The sequence below is a fragment of the Nanorana parkeri genome, unplaced genomic scaffold, assembly GCF_000935625.1.
Source record: "Nanorana parkeri isolate BGI_ZX_2015 unplaced genomic scaffold, ASM93562v1 scaffold544, whole genome shotgun sequence".
Classification (NCBI taxonomy): domain Eukaryota; kingdom Metazoa; phylum Chordata; class Amphibia; order Anura; family Dicroglossidae; genus Nanorana; species Nanorana parkeri.
Window position 1 is genome coordinate 618,825 of NW_017306812.1, and position 27,168 is coordinate 645,992.

The 27,168-nt window shown below is 46.4% G+C and overlaps 1 protein-coding gene across 1 annotated transcript in view; it reads left to right on the top strand.

Annotated features, from left to right (window-relative positions):
* The first annotated feature begins 6,886 nt into the window (after positions 1-6,886).
* The window catches only part of CCDC57 (coiled-coil domain containing 57), a 53,819-nt gene continuing 33,537 nt past the window's right edge, over positions 6,887-27,168 (top strand). The window contains exons 1-6 of the mRNA XM_018561766.1: positions 6,887-7,311; positions 10,167-10,275; positions 14,850-14,951; positions 18,252-18,409; positions 20,709-20,783; positions 25,491-25,691. Of these exons, the coding sequence (XP_018417268.1) occupies positions 6,911-7,311; positions 10,167-10,275; positions 14,850-14,951; positions 18,252-18,409; positions 20,709-20,783; positions 25,491-25,691 (1,046 nt within the window). The 5' untranslated portion in view covers positions 6,887-6,910. The remainder of the gene's footprint in view (positions 7,312-10,166; positions 10,276-14,849; positions 14,952-18,251; positions 18,410-20,708; positions 20,784-25,490; positions 25,692-27,168) is intronic.

The following is a 27,168-nucleotide window of genomic DNA, read 5'->3' on the forward strand; positions in this document are numbered from 1 at the left end:
GTCAGGATCGCCAGTGTGACATGGCCCAAAGGCAGGGCCATAACTACAGATCACACAGCCCCATAGCACAAATGTGATAGGGACACCCCTGACGACCTCTCTGAGTAACAATGCCAAGGTAGCAAAGACTCCATTTGTGCATCGCAAGTTGTCTCTACACTAGACTTTACAGGGGATTAGACTTATTGTCAACTGCAACCACTCCAACCCTTGATGATACAGTACTGTATTATCTTCACATGTTTAATTTGCCTAATAGGGCCCCCTTCCACCCTCAGGCCCCATAGCACCCGCCTGGGCTGCTTTGGCTATAATTACGCCACTGCCCTAAGGCTCTGTTCACACCTAGGCGTATCGAATATGCGCGTTTGTCGCGCGTTTTTACCGCGATTCGCGGTAAAAAAAAACGCGGGACAAACGCGCGTTTCCAAGGGCTACTTGGCTGTATCCCAATGGAAACGCGAGACAAAAACGCAGCAAAGAAGCTCATGTACCTTTTCAGGCGTAGGCCGTTTTGTAGCGCGTTCAGACGGGCTAAAATACGGCAAGGTGTGTACCATACCCATAGAAAACAATGGGATTTTAATGTTTGAGCGTTTTGTAGAGCGTTCGTAGAGTGTTGAACGCGCTACAAAACGTACAGGTGTGAACCAGGCCTTAGGGTTATTGGTGCAGCACGGTGTTTGGGCTTCTGCTCTTATTTACATTTAGCACAGAAAACATTTGAATGTGATGTCTGAGCCACAAGAAAGGAATCATTAAGGCAGACCTCAGTCCTATTTTCAAACATGACCTCAAACACAAAAGGGAAAAAAAAGCAAGGACGCTACCAGTGAATCATTACTCCGATATCATCCATCCGCTTCATCAGCATGCGGCAGGGACTGTCTTGGGCTGAAGACCAATTACATCATATAGGATGAGTGAAGCAGTCTGCCTTCAAATGAGCCTTTTGGTCTGGGACTTTGTCAACACCAGAAAAGTGAAAGTTATGTAACAACACATTCCACGCTGAATTCCAATGAGCTGAACCCATAACCAGCTGTTGAATTCATAATCAGATGTGCACATTTGAAACTGTCAATCTTATACCAGTTGTAGAGAGTCAGAGAATGCTTACATAAGCTGGGTTCTTTGTGTTGAGCATTTATGCTTGTACCGTGGAACCTGAAAGGAAGCACCTAAGTAGAATATTTGACATTTGGATGGAACTGCATCATGTGCAATGGCGAATTGGTGCACGAAATCCAAAGCAGGACTCTGTGGGCTTTGGAGTTTCTTCCAAAGAGGGCAGCCAAACAAACACAAATCAGCCAAGTGCCACAGTGATTAGCGCTTCTGCCTTAGAACACTGAGGTTCTAGGATCAAATCCTAACCAGGGCACTATCTGCATGAGGTTTGCATGTTATAGTTACATAGTTAGTCAGGTTGAGAAAAGACACATGTCCATTGAGTTCAACCTATATAGAGATATGAAAAAAAAAAAAAAAAAAAGGGCTACTTGGCTGTATCCCAATGGAAACGCGAGACAAAAACGCAGCAAAGAAGCTCATGTACCTTTTCAGGCGTAGGCCGTTTTGTAGCGCGTTCAGACGGGCTAAAATACGGCAAGGTGTGTACCATACCCATAGAAAACAATGGGATTTTAATGTTTGAGCGTTTTGTAGAGCGTTCGTAGAGTGTTGAACGCGCTACAAAACGTACAGGTGTGAACCAGGCCTTAGGGTTATTGGTGCAGCACGGTGTTTGGGCTTCTGCTCTTATTTACATTTAGCACAGAAAACATTTGAATGTGATGTCTGAGCCACAAGAAAGGAATCATTAAGGCAGACCTCAGTCCTATTTTCAAACATGACCTCAAACACAAAAGGGAAAAAAAAGCAAGGACGCTACCAGTGAATCATTACTCCGATATCATCCATCCGCTTCATCAGCATGCGGCAGGGACTGTCTTGGGCTGAAGACCAATTACATCATATAGGATGAGTGAAGCAGTCTGCCTTCAAATGAGCCTTTTGGTCTGGGACTTTGTCAACACCAGAAAAGTGAAAGTTATGTAACAACACATTCCACGCTGAATTCCAATGAGCTGAACCCATAACCAGCTGTTGAATTCATAATCAGATGTGCACATTTGAAACTGTCAATCTTATACCAGTTGTAGAGAGTCAGAGAATGCTTACATAAGCTGGGTTCTTTGTGTTGAGCATTTATGCTTGTACCGTGGAACCTGAAAGGAAGCACCTAAGTAGAATATTTGACATTTGGATGGAACTGCATCATGTGCAATGGCGAATTGGTGCACGAAATCCAAAGCAGGACTCTGTGGGCTTTGGAGTTTCTTCCAAAGAGGGCAGCCAAACAAACACAAATCAGCCAAGTGCCACAGTGATTAGCGCTTCTGCCTTAGAACACTGAGGTTCTAGGATCAAATCCTAACCAGGGCACTATCTGCATGAGGTTTGCATGTTATAGTTACATAGTTAGTCAGGTTGAGAAAAGACACATGTCCATTGAGTTCAACCTATATAGAGATATGAAAAAAAAAAAAAAAAGCCTAAACAGAATGCTATGCCCACAATTACCCACTGTTGATCCAGAGGAAGGCAAAAAAACCCTATTAAGCATGGTTCAATTTGGTTATAACTGTGCTTGTGCGGGTTTCCTCCCTCATTCCAACGACATGCTAAAAAGGTTAATTGGTTCCTGTCTGAATTGACAGTATGTGTGAGATAGGGACCTTAGATTGTAAACTCCTTGAGGGAAGGGACTGATGTGAATGAACACGTGGGATGACTATTGCCATATTGGCCCAAGCAGCCACTATGGGGTCCGGTTAGGAACAAGAGAGGTGAGAGCTCGGGTAGATGTGTGTGTGTTTCATGTATGTGGTGTGTGTCTCATATATCTGTGTGTGTTTCCTGTGTGTAGGTTTCATGTGTGTGTTATGTGTTTTTCATGTATCTGTGTGTGTTTACTGCGTGTGTTATGTGTTTCCTCTATGTGTGATTGCTTCCTGCTTGGGTTTTGTGCGTTAGTGTGCGAGTTTGTAGAGGGGGCATTCTTCTTCTTCGTATTGACCACCCACATAAAGAGACAGTCTCTTTCCTTCTGAGGATACATTAGGGGCATTTTTCCTTCTACTGACCACCCATGCAAGGGGGCATTCTTCCATCTAATGACCACCCATTTATGGCATTCTTCCTTCTACTGACCACCCACATAAGGGGGCATTCTTCCCTGTACTGACCACCCACATAAGGGGGCATTCTTCCTCCTACTGACCACCCGCATAAGGGGGCATTCTTCCTCCTACTGACCACCCGCATAAGGGGGCATTCTTCCTCCTACTGACCACCCGCATAAGGGGGCATTCTTCCTCCTACTGACCACCCGCATAAGGGGGCATTCTTCCTCCTACTGACCACCCGCATAAGGGGGCATTCTTCCTCCTACTGACCACCCGCATAAGGGGGCATTCTTCCTCCTACTGACCACCCGCATAAGGGGGCATTCTTCCTCCTACTGACCACCCGCATAAGGGGGCATTCTTCCTCCTACTGACCACCCGCATAAGGGGGCATTCTTCCTCCTACTGACCACCCGCATAAGGGGGCATTCTTCCTCCTACTGACCACCCGCATAAGGGGGCATTCTTCCTCCTACTGACCACCCGCATAAGGGGGCATTCTTCCTCCTACTGACCACCCGCATAAGGGGGCATTCTTCCTCCTACTGACCACCCGCATAAGGGGGCATTCTTCCTCCTACTGACCACCCGCATAAGGGGGCATTCTTCCTCCTACTGACCACCCGCATAAGGGGGCATTCTTCCTCCTACTGACCACCCGCATAAGGGGGCATTCTTCCTCATACTGACCACCTGCGTAAGGGGGCATTCTTCCCTCTACTGACCACCCGCATAAGGAGGCATTCTTCCTTCTACTGACCACCCATGTAAGGGGGCATTCTTCCTCATACTGACCACCCGCATAAGGGGGCATTCTTCCCTCTACTGACCACCCGCGTAAGGGGGGCATTCTTCCTTCTACTGGCTACCCATCCGTAAGTGGGCATTCTTCCTTCTACTGACCACCCACGTAAGGGGGCATTCTTCCTTTTACTGACCAGCTATGTAAGGGGGGCATTCTTCCTTTTACTGACCAGCCACATAAGGAGGCATTCTTCCTCCTACTGACCACCCGCGTGAGGGGCATTCTTTCTTCTACTGACCACCCACATAAGGGGACATTCTTTCCTCTACTGACCACCCACATAAGGGGGCATTCTTCCTCCTACTGACCACCCGCACAAGGGGGCATTCTTCCTTCTACTGACCAGCCACATAAGGGGGCATTCTTCCTCCTACTGACCACCCGCATAAGGGGCATTCTTTCTTCTACTGACCACCCGCATAAGGGGGCATTCTTACTCCTACTGACCACCCACGTAAGAGGACATTTTGGTGCATTGCCTTAAAGCAATGCATGGTAACGTATGAAAAAATGCATTTTAACACAATGCACCAGTACGCCAAGGCCCGAATGGTCCCTCAGTACGTTGCAATATGTTACTGTCGGTTGTGGTGCCAATTAAATGGTGCGGTTCTTAAGGAGTGCTGTACATTCGTTATCATTCTTCTAGTTTGCTCTTAGACACTTCATTTGGAAACCTGCAGGGCCAGTTTGCTTTACCTTTTTTTTGTAATTTACCTGAGCTCGGCCGGAAATAACGCCTCTTTAGCTCACAATAATAAGCAGCAGAAGGCTTGACAAGCTACAGGGTCGTTACTGCGGGATTCCTTGTCTGCTAACCGGAAGAAAAGTCACCTAAAACTACGACTGAGGGTACTCATGTGTGGTTGCCTCGGAGACGGGGCCTAGGAGCGGCGGCCAGACCTTGTTTGGAGTTGCGGTTGCCATGGAAACGAGGTCCTTAGTGTGGCGCCGCGGCCTGGATTAAAGCGCGTGGTTGAGAGTTGCGTCTCTCTTCTTTCTACAGCCGTAGCGGAAGCGGGGAGGTGAGAAGCCCCGGGATTCGTGTGCTCTCACGTTATATGTTTCCATTGTAATGCTAGTGACAGATAATATTTATCTGGGGGCATGCTTTGCTGCGATAGAACAAGATGCTGCCAGCTCTGGCAACTTGTGTGTTGGTCCCCTTGGCTGGCTGTATATATGGGTGTGTTTGGGGAGGGGGAAGGGTGGAGTGTAGAATGGCCTACCCTGCAGAAATTTGCATTGCATGTTCTGTATCTTTTCACAGGTGGGCACGCTATGGTGCCATGCATCCCCTGCTGTGCAAAGCCCAGCTCATCCAACTCTAACAAAACAGTCATTTTTACAAGACAGCCAAAAGCACTAAAGTACATCTAAGGCTAGCCATAGGTCGCTCAGCTCGCAAGAGACAGAAAACTTGCTCGATTTCCTCCATTCACGCTAACAGTACGGATAAGGAGATCTCCATTGTGATCAGGCAAACCCTGAATCCCGTCTGAATAAAATTGTGCCTTCGAACATAGGACGCCAGTCACTGTTCAGCCAATAATTTTCCCCTAAGGCCTGTCAGCGTGGTGCACTGGCACTTATTGTTTATTTATTGCACTATTAGCACTTTTGATTGACATTTTACCCACAGATTGCGGAGGGTGCAGGTTCCTTCGGAGCCTTTTCCCGATGTGGGGAAGGAGATTTTGTGCCCTAATATAGGGTTCTCTGTCTCCTCCCAACCTGGGTGGTCTCTCTTCGGGAGAGCCCCCCACCTAGTACTGTGAGGGACCTATTCTGGCAGGTCCCCAAAGGATCGGGGTCCACCGGCCTTAGGGTTGGTGGACCAACAGACTCTCAACCCCTGTCAGGAGCCTTGCGCCCCCGGGGGTCGGGAAAGTAGATCCCTTCTTTATTGAAGGACCAAGCACGTTTTTGTGTGCTGTGATTTCACGGTTCACTTTTTTTGTTCACGGGTTTGTTATAGATGCACGTTCCACAGGCTTAAAAATAAATAAATAATAATAATAATTTTCCACCAGGCTCGAGACGATTTTTAAAGCGTCTTATGTCGAGCCAGGTGGTGCTTGAAGGACCACCCACGGCTCCAGAATTCAAGCCGACCATATACTGCTGTTTTTTTCTTTCCAATAGAACAGATTCCTCCATCAACGCTTGCGAGCATTGGTCGAGGAATCCCCCGCTGTTTCCTTTGTGTTAATTCACGAATGGTGCTCACAGCTGATTGGCTGCATGCACCCTTCGTTCAAAGATTTTCCAACCGGCTCCTTCGACAGCTGATTGAGGGATGCCAGCTGAAAGGGTGCCGACTGCGCCAAATACTGTGTGAAAATTGGCATAATGTATGGCCAGCTTAAGGGTCTGTTGTCTTAATTGCTTGATTCCCGGCTTTTAGCATACGATATCGAGCAGCAGCAGAGGCATGGGGGGCAGAGAAGGAACAGGATAGCAGCGGAGGCACAGGGGGCAGAGAAGGAATGGAACAGCAGTGGAGGCACGGGTGGCAGAGAAGGAATGGGGCAGCAGCATAGGTACGGGACGGGCAGCGGGGAAATGCAGTCACAGCAGTCTCCTCCACACTGGTGCTGGCTGCAGTGGTCTATGTCCCCGCTGCCTCTGTCAATACAGGCGGGGGGAGCAGCAGGGATTGAAAGGAACACAGACGGTTGCAGCCAGCACCAGTGGGGAGGAGAACGGAGGAGCAGAGTGACGGCAACTAATCGATGAGAATCGCTGCCAACGATTCTCATGATCGATTATAATCGCTTAGTTGTTGCAGCCCTAGAGTACCTTTTAACCCTTCACATTAAAGGAGGTGGTCATCTCCATATTCTCTGTTATTTTCTGTTTTATCTGTATTATCTGTTTTCCTAGAATAGCATAGTACTACACAGCATACAAGATGTTGCCCGAAGGCCAAGAGTTAACAGAGCTTCTAGCCAAAAAGGAGCAAGAATGGAAGGAGCTGCAACAGCGTCAGATCCTTTTCCTACAGAAGAGCCTCAAGGAAGTGCAAACAAACTTCCAGGAGCAAAAAGAGAAATTTGAGAGGCTGAAGAAGGACTTCATCCATAACCTCAAGGTGCTGGCTGAGAGAGACGGCGAGCTGCAGGAGTGCAAAGTGATGTTCGCCAGACTGAAGGTCGTGGAAAATGTAAAGCAGTCTGAAATAAGCGACTTGAGAGTACAGATTACGAAGCTTCAGCAAGAGCTGCAGAGAGAGAGGAAGAATTTGAGTGACTTACAGAGTCATCATCAACAGAGAATCATTGAGCAGCAGATAGAACTGGAAAAATTAAACAGGTAAAGTGTTACATGGATTTACAATCCGTAGTAATTACATGAATATAGCTTTCCTTTATTTCCCCCTGTTCATCCTCCATGACAGCACCACTCTGAGACTTGCTTTGACTTTTCTACCTGGACAGGATGCAGACTATTCCACCTCAGTGACTTGCTGTTCTGGGGGAACTTTGTAGACCTTATATAGGAGAATCTCTGTCAAAATTGGGTACAAAAATGTATTTCCACTTTTTCGGTCAAATTCTATTTTGGAAGGCATTGAATTGGAGGGTCTAGTTCTGCTTTAAGGGACATGTGATCTTGTTTCCTTTTGCGCCTGAAGGACAGAAAGTAAAGGAAAAAAGTTTTGAATGGGACACAGAGGGCAACATAAAAAGCAGATTATAAACCCTTTCCTACTGTCACACACACACACTTACACACTTATTAATAAGATAATAAAGAACACACACACACACTTATTAAGACGATAATAAAGAAGATAAAAATTACTCACAGAAAGATTTTGCAGCAGCATTGTATAAAAATTAGGGCTGCGGAAATTAACGATTAATTACCCGATTAATCGTTAATATTTTTGATCGATTAAAATTATTTTGATCAATAATGAAAACACTTACCTCTCCGCCGGCTTCCGGGAGTCTGGTTGGAGATCCGGTGACGTCACGGACAATCGACGTCACCGGACTCCTCCCCCCTTCCCCAAGTGGCTCCGTCGGCTAACGAAGGGGAGGAGTCCGGTGACGTCGATGTCACCGGACTCCTCCCCCCTTCCCTTCGTTAGCCGACGGAGCCACTTGGGCCGGTGTTCTATCGATAGTCCCAACTTATCGAGTTCTGGGACCGCTTGACTACCGGTTTCCTTAGAACTACGAGGTTTGGCCAAGAAAGGTCTTGTGCACGAGCGCCATCCGCTGCATTGCCCTATATACATACACCACACCGCAATAAAGTACTAAAATGAACTAGGATCACAGTAATCCAGCACGTTATTTATCTCAGGTGCCCCACTCAATATGGCCGGCGCTTGAGTGGCGCAACTGTGATCCTAGTTCATTTTATTACTTCATTGCTGTGCTGTATGTGTATAGGCGAATGTAGATGGATCTGTATGTGCGTTATAATTAATAGAAATTAATCGATTAAAACATTTTTGATTAATCGAACACGAAAATTTTAATGAGTAACAGCCCTAATAAAAATCAGGATGTTGCAGCAGAGCTAACACGTTTCAGGAGAGATCCCACCTTCTTAGGAGTTTCAGCTCTCCCCCGTAGCACGTTAGCTCTGCTGCAGCATCCAATTTTTATACAATGTTCCTGCAAAATCTGTCCATGTGAGTAGTTTTTATCTTCTTAATAAATGATAATACACGAGAAGGCGCTTTCTTTTTTTGCATGTTCTAAGAGGATATTTCCCACTAGCCTTGAGGATGACAACCTCTCCCCTATTGTGTAAACTGGCAGCTGATGGAGGAGAATACAGCCTCGGTTTACTGAGCGCTGGGAGTGTGCATTTTCTACTGTATCTGAGGGCCGGTGCACACCTAGGCGACACCTCACCGCGCTGCAATTGTGTACAATTGCGCACGGATTGCAGCACGGTCAGGAGTCGCCTAGGTGTGCACCGATCGCGCTGTGGGTGCCATTATTTTCTAGTGGCACCCCAGTCGCGCTGGGCGGATTCCGCAGTTTCCCGCCGCGATTCCGCCCGTGCTTCTGAACAGGATCGCGGCTAAAACAGCCGTGCGTTGTGTATCGCAAAAAAAAGGTACATGTACCTTTTTTCTGCGATTGCCTATTGGATGTCACCCCATTGAAATCAATGGGGCCGCGCGGCAATCGCGGCTTGCATTGTGCAGTAGCGCGCTATCCCTGATCGCGTAGGTCTGCACGGGGCCTAAAAGAAAAAAGTTTTGGGTTTAGGTATATCTGAAAGTGTATTTCCACCTTTGCAGTCAAATTTGAGAAACGCTCCACTATATGTTTATGTGTTCCCATTCACACAGCATATCTAAAAATAGGACTCAGGCCCCTTTCACATGGGAGCCTGTCAGTTCTGATCAGCAGGGAACCCGTCCACCGTTGTGACATCCGTGTCCATCCAGCTTTTTCCTCCATTATGATGGAGGAGAAAAAAATTTACTTCCCAGACCCATGTTAAGTCTATGGGGAGTCGGATGTAAGCGGACATGTGTCCGTTTACATCAGATTACCCCCGATGCGTTACGATCAGGTCCCCCAAAACAGAACTCTGCTCCATTTTGTTTTCTGGACCCAGACAGGGATGGGGGTATTTAGATGTAAACGGACTGCAGGCTGATTATAGACTAACATTGGGCTTCCAATCAGATCTGCTTTAAAAACTGACAGGCGTACCTGATTCGAACACCTGTCTGAAAGGGGCCTTGCCTTTTTAGTTGTTTCTTTGGAGCAGGATTGTACATAGGACTCTATAGACATCTTGGATTTTTTGGAATAGAAGGCAATGAACAATTAGGGTTAGTTCACACCATAAGCAGTGCGTTCCGGTCCGATTCTGGCTGGAACGCACTGCCTTGCATTGCGGCCGGCTCACTTTTTTGGCGGGCTGGGGGGGGCGTGGCGGGCCATTTAAGTGAATGGCACCGTAGCCACGCCCTCCGGCCGCAATGCGATCGCCTGCACGGGATCGCAAGGCACATTATTGACTTGTATACACTTTAACCTGACTACGTTTTCCTCTTCCGCTGCAGAGTAAAAAAGCTAATCTATAGCTGCTATGCATGCTATGTGTGCTCTGCCATTGACCTAGTGATTTATAATCAGTGACCTTCTACTCCAGATGCCTAAAGTGTATCTTTACTGTTGTTTCAGCTCTAAAAATAGTACTATTGATCGCCTTATGGAGGAGTATGAGAATGTAAAGCGCCAGCTGGAAAGGAAACTAGAAGAGGTACAAGGAGACCTAAACCTACAGAGACAGGTGAGAGTGAAGTCATGTCACTGATGTTTTTGGTGTATTCTGAAGAGGTAAAGCCCTTCCAGACTTCAGTGTTAAAGTGACACTAAACTCAGAAATGAAATCTTAAAAATACATTCAAGTACCTTAACTATTAACAATACTGGACCATATTTGTGTATATCACTCGGCTGTAGGTCCTCAAATCATCTCTGAATTGGTGCTGACACTGTCCTTCCTTCTGGAGGGTGGCTACTTTTGTTCCCCATGGTCCCTGTGTGTGTTGTAAAGTAATCACCACTCCAAGCTCGCTCCCGGGATGGACTACAATCTCACGTTTAGTTTTCTAATTTGTATTGAGATTGTAGTCCATCACAGGAGTGAGCTTGGAGTGGTGGCTACTTTACAACACACACAGGGACCATGGGGAACAAAAGTAGCCCCCTCCAGAAGGAAGGACAAGTTAAAGGTACTTGAATGTATTTTTTAAGATTTACTCCTGAGTTTAGTGCCACTGTAAGATCTCCGGTGCCAAGATGTCCAGTGCTAACATAAGGTCTCCATTGCCAGGATCTCTGTTGCCAATTTACCTGGCCTGCACATCTGCTGACACAACTACCAGGGCATCCCCATATCCATCCCCATCTCCCCATCAGGAGTGTAAACACCCAAATCTCATTGGTGGGGGGGGGCGGCTGAGACCATAATTATAGTAAGGATATCACACCAATGCAGTCCTCATAACATATAACAAAACCGCAGACAGTGTAGTCCATCACATTCCACCTGTAAGATTTTTTTTATTGCCGTTAGTATGTAATTAGGGAGATTTCCCTTCACTTCCTGTCCTAAGGAGAGAGTAAGAGGCTATCTCTGCAATGTGATGGAAATCCCTTCTTACAGGGTTAGAAAATGGTAAGTCCCTCCGCACTCCTCACAGCACATCCGGCCAAATAGCAATAGTGGTGCTCGCAGGGATACTCACGGTGGTCACATTATCACCCTGATGAAGGGACCCTGTGCGGCCCCGAAAACGTTGGTAATTTCGTTTGTGACGACTTGTCCTAATAAATGGACGTTTATTACTTGAACATCATTTACGGAGTGCTGGTGATTCCTGCTTTTCACTCTTTTACGGGGTTATTCACAAAAGGGTGAAGAGTTTGGAGAAGGTGGGAGAAGTGAACAATCTAGGACAACATCGCTGGACTGGAAAGTGACCTGAATTGGAGAATGTTTCCAAATCAGTTATGTTGTCCTAGATTGTTCACTTCTCCGGCCTTCTCCAAACTCTTCACCCTTTTGTGAATAACCCTGTTAGTTGTAACGGGAAGAAGTGTCCACATTGGAGGATTTCTCGGCGGTGACCCAAAATTGTGGATTTACCTTCACATACAGTTTGAGAGAGAATGTCCCCAACAAGGACACAAGCAAGAATAAACAGGGTTCTAACCCATCACCATTCTATCTCAATCTATATCTGCCATTAGTTATAATGTAATGTCAGTATTCGTACATTATTTATACATTTTATGCTGGCAGTGTAAGGGTTTACATTCCTACAGAACACTGAGATGCGACAAGCCAGGGGGGTTTAATGGCTGATTTCTAATTAGATGTGGACAGCAGTGTGGTGTGCTATTAATTCCGTGTTGAGATTTATTGATCTTGCGTTGCTTCATCCAGCACCTCCCTCATCACTTTTTGTTTAGCTGGTTGACTGTTCAATCAATCACCTAGTCTGGATTAATGCTCAGGGCAGCCAGTCTGGCAAGTGCACTAAATAGACTGCTGGGTGACGGCGTATGTGGCGAGTGCAGATAGACAGGAATTCAGACTAGAGGAGGCTGGCTGGTCCAAGATCGCTGATCTCTGTCACCTTGGAAGGTCACATTTAATAGTGGTATATTTGGACGGGAAGGTGGGACAGACCTTTCCCCATGTGCTGTCTATTGATATGGGATTCATAGTTCATTCTCTCAGGGGTACAAATGTCAGCTCAACACAGAGCTGGTAAAGGTCAGCAAGCACTGGTTGAATTGTGATGGTGCTGTAAATAGACCTCACCTGCAAATTGCTAGAACGCAGTTTTCATTTCTGTACAGAGCTGATGAACTTTATGACTGTATTTAAAGAGGACCTTTACCCGTATGTATGATATGACAACAAAGACACCTTTACACATGTTAAGTAATGGCAATCTACAAATACATACTTCTAGATAATTGCAGGGTTTGTGTCCTTTGCATACATTATTTTTCTTTTCCTCCCCAGTCTTCTAATTGTGACCATAACTAAGGGCAGGTTACTAGCTCTCCTATTACTTCCTGGAACTCTGGCACATGTGACTAGATCATGTGAACATGCACATCATCTCAGGGGAGGAAAATGCCTTTCCCTGAGATCTCGTGAGATTACAGATAAGATTTCCCAGCAATGTTCTGCTGATGTAACCTTACCAGGATGCAACGCTTGGGCACGATTACATCATTTGTACAAAAGAGGACCAGGAAGTGGAAACAGAATAATTGTAAGTAAAAGAAAAATATGTGTGTTTAGCTAAAGAATGAAGGATGATTTTATATTAGCATGCAAAGCTGCATGCTGATGTGATTTTTAGTGAAAGGGGGTAGAGGTCCGCTTTAAAGAGACACAGACACTTTTCCCATTCAGGGTAAAGTTACAGGATCTGTGCAAAGGATTCCGCCGGACCCACTGTACTCACCTTTCCGGCACTCCTGCTGGTGAAAATGCCCGCTGCTTCCGGGATTGGGGTGGGAGCATGTGACCTTCTCCAATGTGACAGTGCTTGGGTTCAGCAGCCAGTTGTTAAACCCAAGCACTTGACCTAGGAGGAGTGACGTCCCTTTATTTAACAATAGCCAACACTGGGGCTTTTAGTGGTGCCCATAATGCAGGAAGGAGCTGCGGGGAACACTAGGAAGGTGAGTATTAGAATGTCGGTAGGGGGGGCACTTAACAGGTTGTCACATGCTTGCGCAGTGTGCATCAGTGCAGTTGCTTATAGTCTCCATTGGGAGAGTGTGCGACAGGGTGACAATGCAGAAGAACAACTGGGATAGAGGTCAATGTGTTGTCATCCTGTAACAGGATGTGACCTACATGGCAGGATTACTAGGTATTATTTTACTGAATGTCGCAAAATTTAAAGCTGAACTCCAGGCAGATATAAAGGACACAATAATACAGCCCTGTGTTCATTATTATATCATTACATTTAATTTTTAATACTAGCATTGTAAGTAACTAAATTTGTCCTGGTATCAGCCCCTTGCAGTCCCTGTACAGCAGGGCTGGAGTTTGAGAGGAGGAAGCCGCACAAGGCACTAGCCAGTTCATGTGACGACAAGAAATATGCTAATAAGTCATTACTACCCTGCTTCTTCTTTTACTGTCCAATCCCTTGCTGTGGGTGGGTCTAAGATGACCAAGGCTCAGAGGAAGTGGGTTGAATGATGCTGCTTACCAGACTGAGGACTAGTGGCAGACGGAAGTACTGCAGGGTGATTAAAGTTCAATATTGCAGCAAACACTGGCTTTGTTATGTGATCTTTTAATGGGCTATTCACTTTGGACATTACATCAGGAGACTGAGACTTTAGTAAATTGGTTTGCATATACTTTAACAAGCAGAAACTCCTTTTTCCCTCTCCTGGGTGCTGGATGATCCAAGTCTCGCTCTGGCAGCCTCACAATAATTCCTGGTGTACAGAACTGGTTTCATTGCAATCCAATACCCACACCGAGGTAAGGTCACTGATCACTGTGTCCAACACATAATACACTCATACAGAGCCAGCAGTGTTAACTTGTAAAGCAGATGTCTAGAAAGGTAAGAGGTTTTCTTAGCCCTCAGCCAGCGCTGCTCATACATTCAGGCTAGGTTCACACCTAGGCGACTCCTGACTGCGCGGCAATGCATGGGACTTTTGTGCACGATTGCCGAACAATCAGGGGTCACCAAGATGTGAACCGATCGCACGGTGGGTGCCATTATTTTCTAAAAAAGCTGCGCGTCGTGTGTCGCCAAAAAAGGCACTTGTACCTTTTTTTTAGCGGTTGCCGCGCGGATGTCACCCCTTTGAAATCAGTGGGGCCGCACGGCAATTGCTGTATGCACTAGCACACAATTGCGCGTCCCGGGTGTCGTGTGGTGTAGTCCAGGTGTGAACCTAACCTTACACATTCTGAGGGGAATTTATCCAGTGGAGCAGACAAAATCTGGAGCAAAGGTGCACTGCAACCAATCAGCATCTCTCTTTCATTTTCAAATCTTATCTTAACAAAATGGAGAGAGAAGCTGATTGGTTACGATGGGCAACTGCTACAAATTTTGCTTGCTCTCGTGTTGATAAATTCCCCCTACTGTATGTTAAAGGGTCGGCCCACCCAAAAGTGATATTTTGGTTATAAGTGAGGAGAATTGGGATGAATCAGCCCCTGGCTTCTTATATAACAGTGGGATCTCCCTGACATAATTCCTGACACTGTTTCTGTCTACCTGGGAGTTCTGGGTGAACATTGTACATGTGTATTATAGCAGTATTATGTTTTCACAATGCAATCATTATTTGCAGGAACTGTCTCTGGAGTTTGATTGCGAAATGAAGAAACGTGAACATGCACATCGTGTATGTATTGATGAGATGAACACTTTGGTTCTGTCTAATGAGCTCAAGGTATGCAGCCCTTATGTTAGGGTTTAGACCCATGTCATCTTTTTTTTTTTTATTGTTGTCTGTGTAAAGCTGGCCATACACCTTACAATTATCTGCAGATTTTCTATGGTCAGATGGAAAAGGTGCAACAGATTCCTCCATCTACGCTAAACTGTGTGGATGGAGGAATCACCCACTGGGCCAAGCTTCAGTATCTTGCTACCAGGCCCCGCTGGCTCTCAAAATACCTGAACAATCTGATTGGATGCAGGTGTTGTAGAAAAAAAAACCCCCAAAAAACCTCATAGCATAAGGCTGCCCATACACTGTAATATTTTCTTGGTATACTGAGATGCCGGAGCGGATCCCGACATCGATGTCGAGATCCGCCCAGCTGCGTGAGTGACAGCTGGCTCTGCCTATCTGGAGGCAGAGCCAGCTGTAACCGCCCCCCCGTCCGTTCCGCCAGTCAGCGCTGGCGGATCGGAGCAGGGAGTGGGGAATCCAGCCCCTCCCCTGTCACGGCAGAGAGCAGTGACAGGATCGAGAGGTAAGCGAACGCCGGTATGTGTTCGCTCACTTCCCAATCTACTGAACCGACCTGTGACAGTCTCATTGTCACAGGTCGGCTAGAACTATGAGACGAGTGAAAAGCACTCACCTCATACTTCTCCTTTAACCTGCGGGCCGAACAAAGAAAATATTTCAGATTCCTCCATCAACGCTTACTAATGTTGAGCGAGGAATCTCTCACTGTATTCTGATGGAGGCCGCCAGCCACTGTTAAAGGTGCCCATACACCTTACGAATATCGGCCGATTTTCGTATGCGACCGCGTTTTCGTCCGATATTCGTAAGGTTGATGGGCAGTGTACAACCGCAAATACTGTACTATCGATCGACTTTTGACTAACCAACCGGTTAGAAAACTTCGGTCAATTGTACGATTTTCGTAAGGTTGGGGGCGTTTCCGTACGTCAAAAGTTGTACGATCTACACTGCACATGCGCAGGCAAAAATATATGCCGTCGATTACCGCAATTCGTCCAGGTGGGTTCTTTTAATTACCGCTGATCCAACCTTGCGATAATCGGGGCAGGATGGGGCCGCCGTACGAAAATCGTACGAGGGTTGGATCATCGGACGAAAAGTGTCGTCCGATGATCGCAAGGCGTATGGCCAGCCTTAGAGTACCTGAACAGAGCTGTCCGCTCATTGGCTGCCAGCTCTATTCAGTCAAAGATTTTCCAACCAAATCATTCGATCAGCTGGATGACGGCCGAAAGGGTGCACCCATCAAGAACTGGCCGAAATTCGCATAGTGTATAGCCAGTTTAACAGTCCGGCACCAGAGTAACACCCTTCACAAGGACAGAAAGTGACGTAAAATCTCTTCCAAGTGAGACACAAACAGTCATTTAAAAAGATAAAAAAAGCTTCCTTAGATAAGTGGTAATGAAGTAAGGCATGTGTCAGGTTTTTATTCCTTGTATGCACAAGCCTGAGATCATACCTCTTGCGCCAGTCTGGTGAGAGTGTAGCCTACGGTGCTACTGCGGCCAACTTAAAAAACAGAAAAAGACCAGCACTCCAAAAACCAAATATGAATTTGCTGGGGTACAGATAGACCGAAATTTCCACCAACGTTTCAACGACATGCAGGTTCCCATTCTCAAGGTGACAGTCGTAAACCACCTGACAATTTCATGTCTGTCATCTTGAGAGAGGGGACCTGCGTGTCCGCCAAGCTTTGTTGAAATTTTTTTTGTGGCATGTGACCCCAGTAAATTCTCAAATTCGATTTTCAGTGTGCTGGCCTCTTTCTGGCCTCCATATTGGTATTGCTGACCCCTGGGACAATTTACCTTTACTTCCTGTCCCGATAACACCTTGGGTTTATTTATAAATGTTCTGCCCTGCTTTATGCCACTCGCAAGGCACTAGCGCCCCTAGATGGTATTGACGATTATAGCAATTTCCTATACTCATCAGTGCCATTTAGGAGTGCTAGTGCCCCCTTGTGTGTCAAAGTTTCATAAGGTGTCACTATGACAGGAAGTAAAACGCAGCTTTTTACCACATACATCTTCTGCTGGTCTGGAATGATAATAATGGTCCAGGCTTGGTAAAAGAACTAGCCTGGGTTCAATAATATATAATCACACTATGTGAAATGCTAGGCCTACTGTATATGTACACAATTCTTTTCTGCGACAGGCAGTTGCTGTCTGTGGTGCTCTTCCTGCACCTACAATGATATTAAAGTTAAAAGCTGAGGAAACCACTTAAGCCCCATGCACATGTAGCGACTTATCGCGCGATTTCCGCCGCGATATCGCGAGAAGTCGCCGGCTAATTATAGTCAATGGAGGTGTCTTAGCTCCATGTCGCTCGTCGCGGTCGCAAGTCGCTTCTACAGGACCCTTTTTTCGGCGGATTTTGCTTTTTTCTATGGAGCCCGACGGAGAAGGTTGTGCTACCGTCGCTGGATCGTCGCTGGAACGTCGCCCCGAAAGTCGCGCTATCCCGGCCGCTGCAAAGGTAAGTCGCTACATGTGAATGGGGCCTAACAATGGATGCTGCTTCTTGATGTTTAAATGTTCTAGCTCCCTGCAGAATTAGCTGGTCCCCTGAGCACTGGTCCTGATATCCTGTTTTAGGGTGGCGCCTTTCCCTTGCAGTGTCCTATTGAGCCACCTTTGCTAGTAAGCTGTGTGTGACTCCACAAAGACACAGCAAGGCAAGCCACTCCCCTGTTCCCCTCTCCTCCCTTCTCCAAGCTAGTAGGTGGACGACTGCTGGAGATTGTGCTGTCCCTTGTGATCTTCTACTGAACAGGAAGTTCAGGTAAGCTGAGAGAGTTGGAGCCAGCTGTTTGTAAATATGATGACGGTAAGTGTTTGGGCAATCATGTAAAGCAGGGGTAGCCAAACTGCGGCCCTCCAGATGTGGGGAAACTCCAAATATTATTATTATTACATAGTATTTATATAGCGCCAACAGTTTGCGCAGCGCTTTACAATGTAAGGAAGACATTACAATACAATTCAAGACAGGATGGTAAGGAGGGCCCTGCCCATGCATCTGCCCTAGTAGGCCATGCCTGTGGCTGTCAGAGACTTGCAAGGCCTAATGGGACTTGTAGTTTCATCACAGCTGGAGGGCCTCAGTTTGGCCACCCTGGATGTAAAGAAATACTTGGCTGGGCAATGCAATGTATATTTGTTTGATCTGGATTCATTATTGAAAAGAAAGTTTGCAATTCTACTCTAATGCTTCTTTAGACTAACCTGCGGCCTTGTCTCTGGCTTGTGTTATAAGGTGAAGTTGCTGACTAACGAATTGGAAGTTATGAGGGAAATGGCACTGAAAGGCGCGGAGTGTCTCCAGAAAGCGGAATCGGCCAATGAGAGAATGCAGGAGCTCCTGAGACAAAAAGACTTTGAATTGAAGGACTTATTGGCAGTTAAAGAGGCGCGGTATGTACTGCAGGAAGCGGTGCCCATGTACTGATCTCTAAGGAGTAGCCAAAAAAAGTACTCCAGCCTAATCCTTTATTTCCCGCATTAACATAGCACAAGCATTATACGCAGCTTTGTCCCAGTCCCAGAGGATCATACAAGTCAATGTTCCTAACACAGTAAGCAGATAAGCACTCCAATTTAAATAGAACACAAGTATTGTTATTATTATTATAATAAGGATTTATATAGCGCCAACAGTTTACGCAGCGCTTTACAATATATAGAAGACATTACAATTCAAGACAAGATGGTAAGGAGGGCCCTGCCCCTGAGAGCTTACAATCTAAGACAAACACTTTTTTAAATTTCAATTGTAGGAGAAATCTGCAGCGTCACACAGCACTAAGGACTTGCTCAAGCAGCTCAAAGCGAGTCCTATCGGCCTGCTTATATGTCAAACGTGCCCAGTGCTAGTTAAAGGATTTGGAGCTACTCCATGCTGTGACAGGGTTATATGTTCTACTTTGTAGAGCTTACAAGTAGTGAAGCAGGCATTTCCTGCACCGGGATATAAGCGACAGTATTGTTCATTGCAAGAAACGTAGTCTGCAGTACAGAGGATCTCCGCGCTGTTGACCTTTAGGGCTTGCTGTGCAGTCCTTGGACATCAACAGCTAATAGTGGGAAATGGGAGCATGGAGTTGCGAAGGGGCTGTAATAGCACTAATCTCAGTCTCATGCAGCATGTCCCTAGGCTCTGATATTTTCCCTTTGGCGTGTCTCCAACTACACCTGTAGCACGTCCTCAGTCTCTGACCATCTCCACTAGTTAGTCTGCAGTTTCTGGTAATCTTCTGTAGCGTTACATAGTCAGAGTATTATGTGTGACATCAGGGGCCTCAGTTGTTGCTCCCTGAACCTCTTAAGCTGGCACGGAGACTATGGACCTTTCATATACTGATCTTTTTGTGGCACATTTATGTAAGCAATACACCTACGCTAAAAAAAACCCCACACCAATCCACCCCCGCCCAAAACAACAAGATGTAACCCATGGCAACCATTCTATCATTCTGTACATTGTTGGCTTTTTTCACTGACAGCTGTGACACTAACTGCTTATCTTCGGATAGATTCTCCGTTTTTTTGTTGAATAAATGGAGCCGTTTCCTGTACTCCCACCCTTTTATAGACCATAGTGTGACAGACTCCAGGGACGCACCCCGCAGCCGCTCACGTACGGCGCTTCGTGCGACTCCTCCCCCCGCACGCTAGAGTTTCATTTAACCGCGCCGTGGGTGACTGCTCAGCGTTCCACTAACTTGTGCTTGTCTCCTTCTCACAGCGATGACCGCTGTTACACGTCCGTCCACCGGCTCCTGCTGCAGCTGCCATCCTGCTACCCCTCATCCTCTAGCTAGGGCCAGCCTGCTGCCTCTCATCCTCCAGCTACGGCCAGCCTGCTACCCCTCATCCTCCAGCTAGAGCCAGCCTGCTACCCCTCATCCTCCAGCTAGAGCCAGCCTGCTACCCCTCATCCTCCAGCTAGGGCCAGCCTGCTACCCCTCATCCTCCAGCTACGGCCATCCTGATGCCCCTCATCCTCCAGCTACGGCCATCCTGCTGCCCCTCATCCTCCTGCCTCTGCCATCCTGCTGCCGCTGCCTTCCTTCTCTAAGTCTCTCCAGCAAGGATCAAACAGCCTGGGTCGTGGCGCTGTACCTGGACGGCACCCTCCACGACCGCAAGTAGCATTCTGACTATACAGAACTGTTCCTGGGCAAATGTCACACTGATGAACTGTTACCTTTTGTGTTACCTTACAAATCCTATAACTACTACCCATTTGTAGCTGCATCAGGTGACATGTATTCAGGGGTCCATGCATCCCCAAATAACTAGTAACAGGACTGTATCCAATGGCGCTAGTAATTACACTAGATGAACTACATATCCCAATCTATCTCATCACTGTCGCTGCATTGCTTGAGATATTTAGGCACTTGAGGTATTTCTGTGTGATTGCTGCGCATGTTCCAGTCGTGTGTATGAGTTAATACCCCGTGGAACCTCACATGTGCTACTCCTTCTTGATTTTGCGGTAAAATTATGTAATACAATTCCTAAACCCTCCTCGTTTTCATAGGGAGTGTGCAACAAGGAATTAAATACTGAATAACCGCCATCCATAGAAACTTCCCCTTGTGACTTGTGACCTTCAACACGTCTCCGCAGCTGTGATCCCATTGTACATCCCCGAAGAGATATTACACACAGTGGTGAGAACTAATTTGGATTGTATCTTATGTCGTAGGATAAACGAGCTGGATGCTAAAGTGCAGACACTGCAGAATCAGCTGAAAAGACAAGAGAGGACTTTTCAACAAAAGTAAGTTCATGTCATACATTACTGGAACCCACAATATATATAACTAGATTTGTCATTTTAAACTTTGGTCCTTCAGGTGACTAATAACTTATACAAGACTAAGGACTCTCCCCACCCCGTGTGACAGCTCTGGTGCCTAAGGCGCTGTCACATGGGAGGAAGGGAAGTGAGTCACATGATTTAGTATACTAGGAAGCACTTGATAATTATTTTGGCTCCTGGCAGTGAATGGAGCTATGGGGTGTGTGAAAGAATGATGAGTATATGTAGGAGGGGAGTTATGCTTTGAAGTGTATGTATAGCCAAAACCTTTTTTTATTGGATGCAGTGTGGATGGATTATAACCTGTGTCAAATTTGAATTGCTGTCTGTGCCTCCCCTGGGGAAATTCACCTTCCCTAATTGCTCTACTGACCATTGCCACTGAGATAGAAAGTGAGGGGAAATGCTAAATTTTAGAGTTGCCACCTAAACAAGAGTTAAGGGTAAGTCTTCCCAATGGGGACAAATGTTCTGGTGACAGTTGTGTAAAGGGGTGGGTAGAACTCCCTTTAGTCCCTTGGTTCTCAACTGGTGGGTCGTGTCCCCCCAAAAGTGGGTCGCGACCCTGTATTCAGTGGGTCACCGCATGCCTTCCACTTTTCAAGGAAAGAGGCTCCTCTGCCGCGCTGTCAGTTCTCACACCAAGCAGCCATTCAAAATATGCTGCCCGGCGCCGAGTGTCAGCTTGAGGTGGGGTGGGCTGGGGCTATGGCCGCAAGGGAGCTCCATCCATATGTGCATTGCTTACAGCTCCCTCACGTGTCCTGTAGAGGTGCCTGGACTGATGTCATATTCTGGCTCCCGGCACGTCTACAGGGCACGCAAGGGAGCTATACAAGCAATGCACATATGGATGGAGCTCCATCACAGCTCATCATCCCACACTGGACCCCAGGCTGAGGATCCCTCTCCATTTCTCGTAAGATAGGGAGACTGGGTGGATCTTAAACAAATATAACATTTTTGGGAGGAAAATGTCTGTGAGATTGTGTCTGTGGTTGTGCGGGACTGTCATTGTCCACGCAAGTACAGTGCGTTAATCGCGCAGTCCTGGGCGATTAACACTCTGTACCGTGCAATTGCCCCTACTGTGCATTCTGGTGCGGGAGGTGTGTTGCATTCATTTGATGGGCACCCCAAACGCACCTCCCACCCACAGTTCGATTGCCCGCACTGGAACACGCGGTACCGCAATGCTGTGTCTTCCATTGCAGTGTGACACAGTTGGGTCCTAAGTTGGGTCACAACTTAGGACCAAGGACAAATGTGGTTCCTGAGGTTATATAGGTTGAGAACCACTGCTTTAGTCTGTAGAGAATCTTTCCTCCTCTCATTTCCGGTTGCATCTTTTGGACAAAAAGTGAAGGAAAATCTCCCCAAGAAGACAGCAAAAAGGTAAACTGACAGTTTAGCTATACATATGCTTTCAAATGAACCCGTTGCTTTACCCTGAATGGAGAAAGCACCTGTTCCCTTCAAAATGTGCTTTCCCCATTCAGGAGAAAGCACATTTCTCCTGTGTTTTTCGTTCCCTGCCCTCTTCTGTTTCGCATCTCCAACATTCCTGTGTGACCTCACAGAATAGCAGAGCTCCTTTGGGGTCTTCTGGACGAAAACGGAAATTTCCCTCTACCGTCAGAATGAAATCCAGGCTGTGAGAGACTCAACTCCCAGCCACTACTTCCTTTAGGAAGACTGATTCCCTTTCTTGTAATTCCGGATGCATCCCATCCTGCAAGGCTGTTCGGCTTCTCATTCCACAATCTCTAGGTGGCTCAAGCAGACCATCACCCAAGCTTATGGTCTTTTGGATCCGGTGCCACCCTTTTACTGCCAAGACGCACACTGCTGGATCCGTGAGTGCCTTTTGACATCAAGAAACAGTTTCCCAGATTCTCACGGCTGCCACCGGGCCTCCTGTTCACACGTGCTCCAATGTTTACCAGGTGGATTTTGCAGCCATATCTTATGCTAGCTTCCGGCATAAGGTCCTTCAGACGGCTCTATGAGATTGAGGCAGTGCCCAGTTCTCTATTGTTTTTTGACCTGTTAGTGTTTGTACTGCTTTGCTACAGAACTGATGCATGCTGGTAGTAGGATGGGTTATTCTGGGCTGGCCTACAGTTTTTCTGCTTGCCAATGTCCAATTCTCCAATAGGCAGCAGCAGAATAACCTAAAGGTAAGGGTCTTCTGTGTCCCTCAGTGGACTCCAAGAAAAGGATTTTACAGCGAATACAAAAATCCTATTTTTCTTGGTGATGAAATGGGTACTGTTTAAATTGGACTGTCACAGCTAATAGCGGATGGTGTGGGACAAGTAGGATGTGTAACTATGTTCCTGAGATGGTGGAGGAGGGCATAATGATTAATCGTGATTAATGGTAAAAATTGGCAGGCACCGGAATATTGGCACACAGCCATTGAGTTTTGATACAAATTTTCTGTAGTAATAGCTGTTATCGTATAAATTGGACAGCTGGGCCCCCATTTCTTTTTATTGTGACAGAAGAGTGTATGTAAACCCCATCAATGACCTTATATGCTTTCTTTCCATCTTTTAAATATACTATTGAAAGCTTTTCTTTTATGTTTGTTAAGTGCAAAAAATACTTATTGCTCTAATAAGCTTACACTTCCTGCGCTGTCTTCCTCGGATGCACTCATCAGTTTTACTGTTCCCACTTCCCAGCTTTCTCTCAGGACTACAAAACACCTTCCACTGATGTTATAGAGAAGAGAGGGAGGTGTTTGTATATATATATAAAAATGAATATATATACACACATTCACCTTTAACAGTCTTTAGATTTGGGTGCAATAGATGGTTTTAGGCTTTTTGTATACATAACAGTATCTAAATCTAGATCCATTTCTTAAACCTGAAACAAAGTCTAAACTGCATGTCAAACGACCATGATATCCTTTAATGCCACCGGGCCGCTCTCTCCTGCATCGGCAGCTGTCCCCCTGTGGAACGCGGATGCCGCGCGAATTCCTACTCGTGACGCGGCGGCTGCGTTCCACGATGGAACGCGGAAGTGGTTCGGGCCGATCAGCGGCTCCTCCCCACTCCCAGGCACTATTTAAGAGCACAAACGAGGCAACATGGCGTTCCGAACGCCTGCTGCCTCCTGAACCTACTAACCTCGTTGTTGCTGTCAGGACCTTTCCAGAACCTGCTGCCACCTTACTGCACCCTGTGGAAGCCCTCAGCTCGGCAACCGATCTTTCCAGACTTCAGTTCACATACCGCAAGTACTGCTTCTATTGGAGCTCTTCTCTCAGCAATACAGTTCCTGGTTGATGCATAGACTGTCTGGTTTATACTTTGTCTCATCCGGCTCATACCAATACGATCATCGTTTACTATTATTTCTCAGCTAAGTTGTACCTTGTGTCAGTATACTTATTATGAGTCAAATAGCCTGTCCCTACTGAAACATTATGCTTTGGCTGTGATGCTTGAATCTCAAACTCGCCGTTAAAATTGTGATTGACGCCTGAGATTCATATCCGAGTAGCCTTTTTGGACAAATACCCCTCCGCAGTTGTGATCCCAAACCGTGATAACTCTCATAAACGTAACAGATCCATAGCTATTGGCAGTTGAAGTGATATGCAAATATAGGTTTGCTCTGCCCCTTTATGCCTCCTGAGTCTTCCTATTGGTTGATGAGGCCACCCATCATATTAAAAGACTGATAGAGAGATTTGGAAGGTAGGCGAGGGCAGGGCGCAGCTCAACTCCTACAGGAAAGTCAAGATTAGCTTGTAATTTTAGCTGCCCTTATCTCAGGATCGACTGTGATTTTTGCTGAAGTTGACCTCTGCTGATGCATTTTTTCCATTATAAGATTAGTTTCACTTGTCCACATTTCTGACAGGTTCACCTTGAGATGAATGTAAACAATCATAGGGTCCTGCTTTATACAGTTTTGTGTACACAGGAGCTTGGAGATGTGTTAGGTCAGGGTTTCTTACCCTTACTTGTCCAGTTGATTACAGCCTGTCTTGTGTCTGACACTTTGTTCCTCTTTGGCACCCTCTTATGACCAAACCCATAAACATCATCATTCTGCAACTATTGACTCAACTGTTGGCAAATTCCAATCTAATAGTGTTGATGCAACATCAGTTCACTATTTAACCATCAGCTTGTCCATTTTAGTCTTCGCCCTTGCACTTGTTCAGACCTACCAAGTGTGCTACTGTTGTTACTGTTCTTTGTGTATGACCCTGGCTCTGGGTGTCTGATCTCCTGGTTCCCGACTCCAGCTATTGTTTCAGTTCATTCTGCTCTCAGAGTTCCCTGACCTAGTTCGGTTGACTACCCACTGTGGCATCTGACCCCTGGCTTGGCGGCAACAACGTCCTGATCTTCCTTCATTGTTTTTGCCATTTTTTTAAAATTGTTATTTTCATTAAACTCCTTTTTATTTTAACCTGCACGTTAGTTTCTGTCGTTGTCTCTTGGTTCCCTAACAGGAAGTTGACAGAACCACAACAGTCGCACTCAAAGTGTGGTGCTTGGATAATGGAGCTAAATTACCTTATATTGCATTTTGTAATGTTAATTTGCAGAAAAGCTCTCAGAAATATGTTACTTTGGGTAATTAGTGGTCAGCTGCAGGTCTAAGAAAATGTTTTTTGTTGTCCATTTATAGACACGAACAACTAGACCGCTGTGCACGCGAGAAAGAGTCAGCACTGAAATTGATGAAGGAATCTCACAATGAGCAGGTCCAAGAGCTGGAGAAACAAAAGAAGGAAGTACAGATGTGTGTGGAGACTCTGCAGATGGAGCAGGAAAGGACACAGTGCAATCAGCAGGCGGAACTGGCAGAGAAGGACAGCACCATCGCAAAGTGAGTAATTGTCTGCACACCAGCTGAAATTTCATATCCGACTTGCAAGGAGTATATAATACTTGGAGAGAGTTTATCTAAATACTACCTTACATTAATGTAGGGTGGGGTAGGACAGCACAGTAGTTTGGCAGTGACAGTTAGGTCTGTCACTGAGCTCAGCAGGGCCATTCCACACTCCTGGCACTAAGGCATTTAATACTCCCTGAAACGTCCAATCTTGAAGACTTTGACAACGTTGGAGTTCGAACACCCTGCCCACTGAGGGGATATGTTTTTAGTGCTTTCTATTGAACGAGCCAAGCATTGTATTTATTTTGTTTTGTTTGTAAAGTGACATTCGCTTCAAGGACCTGTTCCCACCATCTATTTGGGGTAACCATTTGCGGCAACACAATATTGTTTCGTTGCTGCGTGTTGCAACACCCATCCGGTGTAAATGTGTGTTGGGGTGCCAACCAGAATTAATGGTATTGCACCAGCATACGTGAGATGTTGCCACGCATTCCCGCAAGTAGGTGGTGTGATTGGGCCCTTCTGGCCAGCTTTCTGCCTCCATCTGCTGCGGTAGCCCCAGAACCCTCCCAATAAGGGCTCAGTCACACTAGATGCAGTGCGTTCCGGCCCGATTTTGGCCGGAACGCACTGCCTCGCATTGCGGCGGGCTCACTTTTTAGTGGGGTAGGAAGGGGCGGGATGGGCCATTCAAGTGGATGGCGCCGTAGCCATGCCTTCCGGCCGCAATGCGATCCGTCGCACGGGATCGCAAGGCACATTGTGCCTGCGGTCCGAACCTGTGCGGTGCGATCAAAATGCTAAAAGCACTATTTTGATCGCATCGCACAGGGCCAAAATCGGGCCGGAACGCACTGCATCTAGTGTGACTGAGCCCTAACTGCCCACAATGCACTGGTCAGTGGCTGTCTGGACAACACTAAGCCCTGTCACGTAGAGGGCAGGGGGGCCTGAAGTCCAAAGGATGCAAAGGATGTTTGAGGGAGTGCTAGGGAGTTAACGGGAATGCTAGGATTTGGAACATGAAGAAAGTCAAATATCATGTTAAAAATTTCTGTTGGGTGTAACATGAATTCTGGGAGAGCTGGCCGCATGCTGATTTCAAAGCTAAGGAACGTGATTTAGCCTCACTCCTATTGACATGACCACTTCAGGAGCAACATGAGGTAAGCTCTTCTGAAGTCAGACACATTTGCATTTGAATATATGGAAGGGGCTTCACACTTCCTCTCACGGGGTAGAAGATCAGACACCCCAGAGTGCCCAGCGCCATGTACTTTACAAGTCAGGAAGGCCGTGGCTGGTTCTCTCTAAAAATGTTTTTCTTTTGTTGGACCCTCTCTTTTAAAATAGAATATCTTTCTGATGAGTTAATGTTCTTTTAAAGGTCTCCGAAGAAAAACATGGTTATTCTTCTTTTAATGCCAGAAAGCCCTCATTATACAGTATTTCAGCAAAACAT